Source organism: Centruroides sculpturatus, unplaced genomic scaffold (genome assembly GCF_000671375.1).
Source record: "Centruroides sculpturatus isolate CEXI.00-Female unplaced genomic scaffold, Cexi_2.0 scaffold46, whole genome shotgun sequence".
Classification (NCBI taxonomy): domain Eukaryota; kingdom Metazoa; phylum Arthropoda; class Arachnida; order Scorpiones; family Buthidae; genus Centruroides; species Centruroides sculpturatus.
In genome coordinates, this window is record NW_019384418.1 from 872,168 (window position 1) to 886,035 (window position 13,868).

Here is a 13,868-nt window from a genome sequence, read left to right on the forward strand (position 1 = left end):
TTCTTATCATTTATGTAATCACAAATTAATTACCAATTATTCTGCAAATAAAGAATGAAACATACTAGTTTTAAATTTAAAAAATATATAAATAATTTATCAGAATTTAAAATTTAAATTATTATTCATAATAATTAATTAATTTTTATCACAAAAACATTATTGTACATTTTATACATATATGGAATAATTCCAATATCTATCATTGCATTTATCTAAGATAATGGGATAATGAAAAGCATTAAAGATATGATATCATTTACCTGTTTTGATTCTTGAATTGACTTAGTATATATTGGTCTTTACAGAAAGTTGTGACAATTGTCATTATATTACACAAGCCTACAAAAAAAATTTTTTTCTTGGTGCCTGGGATTTTAGAACTGATTTTAGCCATATTTGGGTCACTGAATCCAAATATGAAATCAGTTTTTCTCTATCGACTCTACTTTTTTAGATCTGTTTTTTTTTAACGTACAGTGCTACATGAAATGTGCAACTCGAATTTGAGTTTGTACAGTTCTAAATCACATATGCAAGAATTGATTCCTGTATATTTTGTTAATCTGCCCTCCAGTTAATTTTAGGTAAATCCACCAAATGAAGTAAGCATTCGGTAACGAATTGACGTTCAATGCTTCAACTAGAGTTGAGGTAAGTTTGTAAGTTCTAACCGTGCATTGTCTAGATCAGTGTTTCCCAACCTTTTTTGTGCTATGCCCCACCCAATCCTTTCTAAAATTCTTATGCCTCAGTTAAGTATAGAAAAAATTAAAGCAGGAATATTTGATGGCCCACAAATAAGACAACTCATTAACGATCTTGCCTTCGTAAATTCGATGAATGAAGCTGAGCGAAAAGCCTGGACTACATTTGTTGCAGTTGTCAGAAATTTTCTAGGCAAACGCAAAGCTGAAAATTATGTTGAACTGGTAAACGAGATACTTAACAGTTTCAAATCCCTTGGGTGTAATATGAGTATTAAGATGCACTATTTACACAGTCACTTAGATCATTTTCCTGAAAATTTAGGAGACACCAGTGAAGAACAAGGTGAAAGATTTCACCAGGATATTAAAACTATGGAGGACCGTTACCAAGGAAAATGGATACGCATATGATGGCAGATTACAGCTGAAGTTTAAAAAGGAATTGCTCCAAAATACATTCACGGAAGTCACGGAAAACAAGCTTCCTAAATGTGTAACTGTTTATTCTTTCAGTCACCAGAACAGTGTATTTCTATTAATAGGAATTATCATACTGGTGTATAAGATTACAGCAACACAGTCACACAGATTAAAATTGTTTTATTTACAATTACAGGCAATTGTAAATAAAACAATTTTAATCTGTGTGACTGTGTTGCTGTAATCTTATACACCAGTATGATAATTCCTATTAATAGAAATACACTGTTGTGGTGATTGAAAGAATAATTTGTTTAAATTAAAGACATTGATGCATATGTAACTGTTTAGTTTTATTGATGACTTTTTCCTCTATCTTTGTATACAATAATATTTGCATAATATAATAATAAAAATTCCGTGTTTAGTTTTTTTACTTGATCTATGGATATAACTTAAGATATTGAAACGTATATTTCGCTATAATGCTATATCTTAAAAATCAGAGCTCCTAGGCAAAAACTAATGCCATATTTGAATTCAGGACATCAAATTCATATGAAATCAGCTCAAAATACCTGGGCACCAAAACCACTGTTGACCTGTGTAATATATATACTAACATAATGTTTTCTGATATATTAACATTTTATACTCGCATTAGCAAATACATATGTACAATAAATAATTTAATTTTTAAAACTTGTTTTATAGATCTATTCACTGGTAAGGATCAAGAGCTATAGTTGTGACACGCAAAAACGAAGGCTTAATCGTCTTGAAATCATATCGATGAAGAATACCAATTAAATATCATTATAAATACAGTACACAATTTAATTTTTAAATTTTTTTAAAGATGGAACATTATGAAAGGCATAATGTTCCATCTTTAAAAAAAAATTAAAAATAAAATTGTGTATTTATCATGATATTTAATTGGTATTCTTCGTCGATGGTATTACAATTTTCCTTTGTTTTAGTACATGAACGTTTACTAATAAACATCCAACTCCAACTCTTCATTATGATTTGTTAATATGTACAAAAAACTTTCTAATTGCAATAATCATATATAAAAAGGAAAAAAGTAACTATATCTTTTTATTTGTTTGTTTTTTATTTTTACTTACTTTGAAAATGTAATAAAACACCAACCATGACAAGAAAAGAAATAAAAATGACAAGAGATACCAAAATAAGGTAACGTTCTAACAATGTCCTGTTGTTCCAAATGATGCATTTTCTGCAAAAAATAAATTATTTTAAAATTTAACACCAAATATAGACTATATGTCGTAAATGTATTTCAAAAAATTATGAAACATTATTAAAAATAAGTTGACGTTTTAAAAAGTGTTGTATATGTAAAACATCAAACCGAAGCCTTGCATAAACAACAGTGCAACCACAAGTATTTTCTAGTTTCGGTTTCTTAAATCAATAGTTTTTAAAATAACATAATTATATAGTTTGTTTTGAAGAATGTAAAGAAGACTTTTATATACAACAAAAATTTCGAGTTGTTACTTATATGTAAAAGAATATCTAAATACTTTAATATTAGAAAACTAGAAATTCTCTCATCAACACGACAGAACTCTTTTTATGAGAAAGTAGAGATTAAAGAATTGTACTGAGTACAGTATTGTACGAGTACAGATTTCAAGAAATTCAAGAAGAGTTACTGATATTTCTATAAATTAAGGCCCTTGGCAAATCATTCTTACTCAATGTTGCTGAGTCTGACCTCGGTCTTTGGAATTTGCCTCACCGATTTTATTTTTATGCCTTCCCTTCCCTTAGGCAGGTATTTTCAGACAAAATAGTGAGTCTTTTTAATTCCACATTCACGAAACAAAGATTAATTGTATTTACGTTAGTTAGATCAGCGACAACACTAAATAACAGGCTCGTTACATTGTTTCTTTCGATTGGATAATAGATCGTCACGTGGTCACTATGAAAATAATTTTTAAAAAGTTTGTTATAGAAGTGACACAATACGACTATCTACTTATAAAGTTTAAATTTAAGGAAGTAAGTTTAAAATACGCCATTTGCCAAAATATTTTTAAATGCAACTTAATGGAGATTCCGTCCTCAAGCAAGAACAAAATAAGGTCACTGACAACGTAAGTGCGATCATCGATCTAAAACTGATAAAAACTTTACTCTATAGCTAATATTTCCGCAAAATAAGTAGCCTATACTTTCCGTCAGAACACAAATATAGCCAATATTTCATGTGGATTGGACAAAAATTGCAGCAGTTATTAGGAATTCATACTACACACAGAGACGGCGGTTTTTATNATATGTAAAAGAATGTCTAAATACTTTAATATTAGAAAACTAGAAATTCTCTTATCAACATGACAGAATACTTTTTATGAGAAAGTAGAGATTGAAGAATTGAGACAAGTACAGATTTCAAGAAATTCCAGAAGAGTTACTGATATTTCTATAAATTAAGGCCTTTGGAAAATTATTCTTACTCAATGCTACTAAAGTCTTACTTCGAGTCTCTAGAATTTGCCTGATCGATTTTATTTTTCGCCTTCCCTTAAGCAGATATATTTAGACAAAATAGTGAGTTTTTTAATTCCACATTCACGAAACACAGATTAATTGTATTTACGTTACTTAGATGATTGACAACACTAAATAACAGGCTCGTTACATTGTTACTTTCGATTGAATAACAGAATGTCACGTGGTCAATATGAAAATCTTTTTTAAAAAGTTTGTTATAGAAGTGAAACGATGCGGCTATCCATTTTTAAAGTTTAAAATTAATGAAGTAAGTTTGAAATACGCCATTTGCCAAAATATTTTAAAATGAAACTTAGTGGAAATTCCGTCCTCAAGCACGAACTAAATGAGGTCACTGACAACGTAAGTGCGATCACCGAACTAAAACTGATAAAAACTTTATTCTATAGCTAATATTTCCGCAAAATAAGTAGCATATACTTTCCGTCAGAACATAAAAACAAATAAAACCAACATTTCATGTGGATTGGACAAAAATTGCAGCAGTTATAAGGAATTCATACTACACACGCAGACAGAGGCTTTTATATTATTAAATAACAAATGTAATAAAATTAAGATACGTTAGCGAAAGCCAGGAAAAGATAAAAGTTGTTGATAAACAAGTTTTCAAGCTTCTTTTTTTCTTGTATAAAGTCTGAAGAGTAAACTTCTATCTTTAGTCGCGAATGATTTATTATTATTTCCGCTGTGTTTTTCTGTTATTCAGAGAAATTTTTACGCCTCCTTTTTATTTTCTGCTATCATTTGTTAAGCGCATGGATATTTTCGGGGGGTGGTCTTTCGGGATATGTCGGCCCTGCCGGCAATCTTGTTGGGGGCCTAGCCTGGCGGAACCCATAATAGGCATGCTAAAAAAGAGGCATTCAGCGTTAAAAAAGCCCGTGGATATACAATGACGTTTCATTATTAATTTAGCGCTCAAATACAATGTGAGCGTTACGTTATACAAATTAATAATGAAGATGAGATGAAGAACAAAAGTACCTTCCGTTCCATTTCTTCCTGTTGGATGTCATCAAACATTTATATTTTAGGATTTACATATAAATTTACAGTACCAATTAAAATTAACGTTTAATAAAGAACAGTTAATTTGATTTTTAGAATAAACTAAGATAAAACTCAAAGCTAGTTTGATTGCTAAATTTTACTGCAACCCAACGGACGATATGCCTAGGGGAAATGCCTTCCGGAAGTACTTTTTAAGGGTAACTGCTCTTATTCGGGAGTTTTAGACGTGGAGGAAATCTGAAAAACTCCACGTGGTTAGAACATCCTGGCAAGATGCGAACCCACGACCGAATTCCCAGTGTTCAGAGAACGGAACCGCTTGACCGCTGTTGGGCCCAATTTAAAAATATTTAATAATGACAACATCAATAGCGCATCACTAGTCAAATTGCTTTCTTTACTATTATTAATTATCTTAATACAAACCTATAAAAATGTGGCAGATCGTTTGGTATTACTAATGTATCGTGTTATGTATGTATATATTCTGTATATATATTTTTATTCAATTGTACTCATAAAGTGTTGACCACAAGGCTTTCGAAATAAACAAGACACCAACTATTTAATTACGGCTCATATTAAACAAGAGTCACTTTTTTAATTACGTTCCATAACAATCCATCTTTTCACCAGACAGTGATAAACATTTGATAGTTGATAAGAGAATAATATTAGAATTTAGATTTGGGTATTAGATGATAAATGTTAAGATATTCTTGCTATCGATAAATTCATTTTCTTCGCCATTTTCTATGCTCTATCTTAAAATTACATTTTCTATTTTTTTTTTATTTCTATCATTGTACAAAAACGAAAATAGACTTATTCAAAAATATTAAATCTTAACATTTATCAGCTATATTCTCAAAAGATTAAGTATGAAATTTGCGTAATTTTTTCATATAACACTCAAACATAAAAAGTGTGTAAAACCACAAAATAGAGATGAGTAATAGTATATATGTATATGAAATTATAATTCGTAAGTTACAGGAGTAGTATATCATAAAGCATTTTTCACTAATTTAAATATTATAAATTATTTTCATAAATCTTTTATTACATTGATGCATCCGGAAAGTGTTGAGGTTGATCATTTAAATAATGTTAGGCCCTTCAATCTACGCTCTTAAACATGATTACGATCGCATTATATTTTTATTCCTGGTCGAATGTCATCGTTCTCCTATCTTTGCTCTCATTCAGTTTGAACTTTCACGTCGGCACTTCTTCAAAATCAATTGCGAATCGGGCACTTTGCGGGATTTACGCACAAACTGGTTTCGAGGCCTCCTTGTTCTAAATATTAAGTAATGCTATCAAATCAATTTACTACTTAATTTAAAAAATCAAGCAACGAGTTACGTAACTTTCCGAACAAAAAATTTAAAATTGTGCGAGGCTATCAGTTATGAGATTTTATTTTATATTTTTATAATTGAAATAAAAAAATTTATTTTTATTTTAATTATCAAAAAATTTATATTATTAATTATTATAAAATGGCAACACGCTTAATTTTGAGGCAGAAGAAAGTTTTATAAAAAATAAAATAATAATAATAATTGTAAATGATAATAACGAGTAAAATCATTAGTCTGACTTTCACTCGAAATATGATAGATGACCTTCTGTCTCCAACGCCCTTGACTCTAAAATTTAATAATATTAATGCTCCTAATATACAAACCTTCCTGAAAAATTTTAAAAATTTTCGACAGTCACAAGAGTTATTAAGGTTCAATTGGGAAAACAAAATTGTGCCCCCCAAATATCGAAAAATACCAACTGTTTTTTTTTTTAATTTTTCGACATTTCAAGATTCCTCTAAGTCTAAAAAAAGTAAAAATCTTTATGTAGTCATTGTTTTACCAATTGCCACACTTTCCCTCTGTTATATAGCCTACAACATCTTTAAAAGTGGTTAATTAGTGATTAATTAATTTTAATATTCGATGGTATGATTCTAATGATCGACTAAATTGCAGTAGATTTTGTTGTTTTTAATAGGCTTGTTCTGTTGATTGTAACAACCAGTAATGACAATAAAATAATGCTTATTGTATATAATGTAAACGATAATATAATATATGAATACTTACGTTACAACGTTTCTTTTACAAAAAGAAACGAAATTAAAACACCAACCATACCGAACGCAAGTAGTGAAGAACTTTTTCATTTGTTCTAAACTTTGAAAGAAATCATCTGCGCTTATGTGAATAGATAGTAGGCCTATATGTTACCGCTAAAGCTCGAAATCCGTTAATCTACAGATTACCTAGCTAATCTGCATATTAACTAGGATGATCCGTTAAAGTTTCTAAAATTGTTCTATTTCTCAAATTACTTAGATAATGTGCAGATTATCTAGGTAATCTGCAAATTACCTACTAGACACTCGGTAAAGTGAAAATAAGATCTTTGCTGGAATAACAGCAACGTTTCTGCACGTTTAAATTAACATAATGTTCTTTAATTTAATTTTCGATATCTAAAGAATCAAGTTAATACAATCAAACAATCGACAAATTACTTGATAGAATCAATCATCAACCAATTAAAAAACATACAAAAAATCAAACGGTTTAAAATATTAATACAATTAGGGAATTTATTATATAGATAACCACCTATGGAATTTCGGGACTTGAGTATCTATCTGAACGGAGGGAACCGAGACGACTTCAATGATACCCTACTTTTGGACCGGAGACGAAAAATAATAAAGTTATCATACTTTTTCTGGTGAGCGCATGATATAATTGTGCAGTTAATGTTACCTATGGTGAGTAAAATGGCGGCTCGTCTCTGATTCCAGCAAACAGAAGAAAGTAAACAGTGGGGACGCACGTTCTAACCTAACCTAACCTATTCTAATAAATTACCATAATTATTACCAACCAAATTATTAGAATAGGTTAGGTTAGGTTAGGTTATGTTTGAACGTGCGTCCCCACTGTTTCTTTTCTTTTCTTTGCTGGAATCAGGGACGAGCCGCCATTTTACTCACCATAGGTAACATTATCCAATTGTGCTTACTTATTAGTGCAGTCTAAAGATTGGTGACGCTTTGAATTTCATAGCAATTGGTTTCTGCGACAAGTACACCTATTTGTGGCACATTTATTTGTGGCAAAGATCTTATTTTCACTTTACCGAGTGCCTAGTAGGTAATGTGCGGATTACCTAGATAATCTGTAAATTACCTAGGTAATTTGAGAAATGGAACAATTTTTACAACTTTAACGGATCACCCTAGTTAATCTGCAGATTAGCTAGGTAATCTGCAGATTAACGGATTTCGAGATTTAGCGGTAACATTTACATATCTACTATTATCCTACAAATTTGTGCGCTTATTACCCACGTAAGCGCACAAAGGATTTTAAATATTACTGTACTTATTACTGTACTTAAGATATTTTCTAACAGTCGAAAAAAAACTTTGTCTGCTATTAAATAGTAAAAACTTTCACTACACTATTTACAGCAAATTGTCTTGAAGAAATGACATCTGTGCCTAAGGTTCGCAGAATTCATTTCTTTTTCAAGCTCCTAACTTTCGAAAGCTCCAAGCACACGCTTTTTAAGCCTGTGTGATAATCTGCCACGATTCAAAATGTTCTTGTTAAGTATGGTACTGTACATCGTTTGTTATGAAATTATGTGCATAATTTCAAAACAATTGCTATACCGTACTTAACAAGAAAATTTTTAGTTTATAGAAAAGACAATCTTTTAGATTTACAATTAAACTTGTCATCGTTTTAATTTTGCATAATAAATCTTAGAGAATTAAGTTAATTAACAAATTTATTCAAAAAGTTTTGTTTTTATTCTTTCGTTAAAAACTGCACTAAAGTTACATAATTAGCTTATTTAACAGTTTTTATTCAAATACCTAAATAATTAATTATGTAAACCATTTTACTAATAAAATTGATATGACTAAGCTACAAGGCTATAACCTCGCATAGAATTGTTAGTAATTATTTAATTAAGACGTTATTTGACCTAGTATCTTTCTTATTTTATTCATCTTCCTACTTGAGAATATTTTAAATTTCTTCTATACAATTTTGATAGTTATAAAAAATCTTTACGGTATTTTCTAAATGTAAAAAAAAGTCAGTTTAAATTGTAACCTTCTCTTTTTGAACCACATTGTTTTCTTTTAAACTATATTGTTTAATAACTGTATTGAAGTTATTTTGCTACTGTTTGTTAGTTCTTTATAAATTTCAACACGGTTTGAACGAATGCAATGAAAATTTACAGGTAATATCCTTTATCCATCAGGAGGACGACAGCTTATTTCGCTCGAATTAACTTCAACCACAGGCTCACAACAGACTTTTTTTCCTATATTACCAGCAGGATGATGGCGTTCAAATAGTAAAGTTATTTAATACAAAGTAATCAGCGTGCACGAAATATACTTTTAAAGTTTTGGATGGTGTCAAGTTTAAATATATAGCCTTGTTTCGAGAAATTTCATTGACTGCCCTATTACCGTTTCATATTCGGCTATCAATGGGGCGTTAGAGTTAACATTAAAAAAACTTTGGATGTCTTGACTTACCTTCTGGTAATATATAAAACGCTATTAATTGTTAAATATTTATGTATTTTTTATAATCAAAAATATAAATAGAAAATATATGTGATAGAATATTTACATGTTATCTGTTCTCTATACACGTCTAAACGTTTTGATCTATCTGTACCAAGTATTTCGTACATAACTGTATTACCTGTGGAAAATATAAACTACTTTGAAGCAACATTCCACTCCCACGACACTTCTGAATAAAAATAATGGCGAACTAAAATAACCGAACTCTTAATATGATTTTTTTGTCTTTTTTTTACTTGTTATGTATAAAATAAGTTATGCATACAATTATGATAATAAATAATAAAGTTGTATAATTGATTATTAAATTAATTTTAATTCAATATTTTACGAAATCCGTATAAAAATATTATTTTTTAAGCCAAAACGTTAATTATTACATATAATTTATTAAAAACCTACGATAATTAAATTTAAATTATTTTATACTAAAATCTGTATTGTTTATAAAATGAAAAAGTAAACTGATAATTCTTATCATTAAAGTTTCTCAACTTCTCTAATATCGCGACCTCTTAAACTGATTGACAAATTTGTGTAATTGCTCATAGAATAAATTAGTGAATTCTAGAAAAGTAATTAATGATAATATTTAATTTATGCGGGCCTTAATACTTTTAAAACTTTTAATCTACAAATCTTCTAAGATAATTATAAAACCACAAATACTTGTAATTGCAGAACTGTTTAATTAGAGGAATAGCGTGATAATACTTGATAACACTTTTTGATAGGCCTGACCCATTACGCAAAAATATCTTCAACGCAACTGTTTTAAAATATAGTTTGTTTGTATAGATGAATAATGAATTTTTATATATATGAAATGATACTTTTAACGATAATCATAAGATTTTAAAACTATGAATCATGATCCAGTTTCAGAACTTTAGAATATCTTTAAAATTCCATTTCATTTAAATATATGTTTTAAACTTATATCTACAAACAGTTAATAATTAATGTGATAAATTGCTAATACTATATTTAAACAACACAAATGTGTTAACTTCTTTCTTTAAAAATACTTATATGAATAGTTTGGATAATTTTTTTTTAAACTTTACACTATACAAGAAAGAGACAAGTATGTTTATTTACTCTATATTTAATTTATTTAAATTTACAATTTTAACTATGATACATCTTTCTTTGGAACATAAATTTTTAATGTCTAATCTCTTTAAAAATGTAACAGAAAAATATTACTCACTTTTCCTCAAGCGGTTTTTTCTCTGATTTTGAATTTTCCATATTTTCTTTAACTGATTTAAACACTGTTTTAATTTTAGCAAATTTTTAAGTTTATAAATTGTAGGCCTTTGCAACGATAGTATTTTCATTGCATCTTTATCACAACTAAGAACATCACCATATCAATTACAACGTCCTTGGACGTATCAAAAGCTATTCATAAACTTCCTTCCGTGGGTGTTGTTAATTAATATTTATATTGTGTTATATATATTTTTTCCACTAGGTTTGTAATGTATTGTTAATTCAGTTACGAAAATTTAGCGAGAAACTAATAATAAAATATTTTTGAAGTTTCTTTGAAAGCCATTTATTATTGTTTTTTATTTCTTAATTATTGATATATATAATAATTTTAAAATTATTTCAAATAAATTTTTAAAGATTTGAAATTAATACATTTTTAGTCTTTTATCGGTAAGAACTTGTGTGNTGTTTATCAGAATAACGATGAGATTTTATTAAACCAAAGAATGCTAAAACAATATTAATTTAACAAAGCAGACAGTTAGCGAAGTATCTTCTATATGGCTTAGAAATTTGTTCTTTTTTTAATTTAATCGATTCAATTTGATAAAACTCTGCTATTTTTAATGTCACTTTGACCCAATCGTATCTCGAAAGCGAAGTTATAGACCGATGTTTTTTATTACAGTTTTGGATTCCTCATGTCAATTAATTCCGTTAAGGACGATCAATTACGTCAAAGTGACAATGTTTACTGTAACGTCATTGATCGTCCCTAACAAAATTTATGAACAAAAATAAATATCCCCATTGCCTGCACCTAACATAATATTTTTGCGAAAAACCGACAAAATACGTGAACAAAGCAATCGGCGTCAATTGCTTTCTTCTTGAATCGCCTCTCCGTGAGAGCGTGTAAAGATAGAATTTTTCGTATATAGGAAAAAAATCATTTATCTTCATTATAAGTAGTTAAAATTATTGTTTTTAATATGTAACAAGATAAATTTATATAACTATCAATATATTAAACATCTTTAATATGAAACACACAAAAATTATCGTCGTTTAAAATGTAAACATTAAAAACTACGATGCTATAAATTTCATTTGTATGAAATACTCTTTGTATGTCAAAATAAATTTTCTAAAAATGTGTGTGTTAATAAGCTACAAAAAAAGTATGTGGATATGTCTTTTAAGTAATGTCTTCCGTGTTGTAATTTTCTCACGTGTTTCATTGCTTTTTCATCCATTTCAAAAGAAAAAAAATTGCATCTAATAGCAAAATTATGTACATTGCATTGCATTGCATTGCATTGTACATGACAGAATAAAAAATAAACCAAGCTTTTAATATAACTTTTATCATGTTGATAGCAGTGACTGAATGTAAATGCAGTCCATGGAAGCTGTGGAAGCGCCGCTTCCTTTGTATTTTCTAAAACATAAATACATATTGTACTATTAACAATTAATGTTGGGTCGGTAAGGTATGTTAATCTTAGAACAAGAATGTTTCAATTAATTCGAAATTATAGTTACGTATTATATTGTATAGTGCAGCCTAAATTTGCTGCATAATCATAATTATAAAATTGTTAAACTTTGACAAAAAATCAGTAAATTAAAAATAAAAATGAATTTCTTATAAAAATATTTATTCATTCACATGATATTCTCTATCGATGGGTTTCCAGGTGATAGACAATTTTTCACTTGTTGTTTCTGTCGTGAGCGGTCTCTGTCAATGTTCTGTTGGTCTAGTCCCTAATATTATGTGACCAATCGGTCGGCACCTCTTCGATGCCCTGTCAGGATGACACCACCGCGTCTCGTTTTACACGGAAGCCGCGCTAACTAGGTCACGCGAGCGGTCGCGTAAAGGAGCGATCAGATTCGGGATAGAGGGAGAGGCAGCGCAGCGGAAGTGACTTACTCAAAGACGGGTTGACGTAACAACTGTTTAATGGTTAACGATAGGCCATACAACATTTCCATTTTAAATATGCTAGCTTTTAGATACATTTCTACGATTGGTAGATATTAGATATATATCTGATATTACGTTTTTTTTTTTCGATTCCAGAGAGAGAGTTTACAGAAGTTGCGCGTGGCGATAAATACCTTTTTTTGATATTTTGATTGAGATTCTCGGACGTTCTTTCTGAAAGAGAGGAAGTTCGGGATGTATAGATACAATGTGATATTATAACGTAATGATATAAATATACTGAAAGTCTGGATTCGGATCCTCACAATTATCTTCCATTGAAGCCTTCTTGTTTCATATGGGTCTTCTTGTTTTCCTGTTTTCCTTAAACTTCTTCTGGAACACTATCTTTATTAAATTTTCCGAAGACGTACGATGTGTTCATTTTGAGATCCTTTCCATGTTGAGATTCTTTGCATTGAAACCTTTGTACAAAGTTTTTAACCTTAAACTTCTCCAGAATTTGTTCATTTTTATCTTTGTCAGTCTGTTTGATACTTCTGAACCTTTTGTACCATAGCATTTCAAAAGAACTAATGTTATTCATTACATGCATGTCGTAAATTCTTGACTATAGATACTGACATATAGCCAATAATGTTTTAAACGAAAATATACATATTGACAGTAAACGAACACGATAAAAAACTTTTTATTACATTTATCTTGAATTTTGCATAACATTTGACAACATTATTAACCTAGTTATGACATTTAAATTACTATTATAATAGTAATTTTCTTAAATTGAAGACAAAACTGTTCACAAAGGATTACCATTTATTATTTTTTGTGTTCCAAGACTAACACATTGTCGGCGACTGACCCTTCTTTGTAGGCTACTTGTCTGGAAAACTGGGAACATGAAAGACTGTTCCCTTAACACAGGGGTGGCCAACCTTCTGCATACAATGCGCCAATTTTCTGACAGACGAGTTCAGATGCGCCATATAAATCGAACACTTTTTATACAGTCTTACGTTCAATGTTAGGGGTTGATAAATAGAGATAAGAATATATCTGCTTCGCTTAGGAGAGAAAAGGGAGTAACTTAATCACGCAGTTGAATTAATTAATTTATGACAGTTTATTGAAGCACCAATTTACAATAGTCACCAATAATCTCCTGTATGAGAGGGTGATTGCTTGATGATGGTGCTATAGCTGCCAGAGTCTCGTTTGGTGAAGATTACTCTGCACCACAATTATTGGCACTGAAAATCAGCTTGGAATAACTTTAATCACAATAAATGTTTTCAACCATTTACACGCCTGTAAACTGATCGGAAATAAAGATCGCAAGACTCACAAT

At 29.5% G+C, this 13,868-nt stretch overlaps 1 protein-coding gene across 1 annotated transcript in view; it reads right to left on the reverse strand.

Moving 5' to 3' along the window:
* Positions 1 to 10,703, reverse strand: part of LOC111619265 (neprilysin-2-like) — a 55,678-nt gene extending 44,975 nt beyond the window's left edge. Inside the window, exons 1-2 of the mRNA XM_023360948.1 lie at positions 10,556 to 10,703; positions 2,264 to 2,376 (exon numbers count right to left, since the gene is read on the reverse strand). Of these exons, the coding sequence (XP_023216716.1) occupies positions 2,264 to 2,376; positions 10,556 to 10,596 (154 nt within the window). The 5' untranslated portion in view covers positions 10,597 to 10,703. The remainder of the gene's footprint in view (positions 1 to 2,263; positions 2,377 to 10,555) is intronic.
* Between the last annotated feature and the right edge of the window lie 3,165 nt (positions 10,704 to 13,868).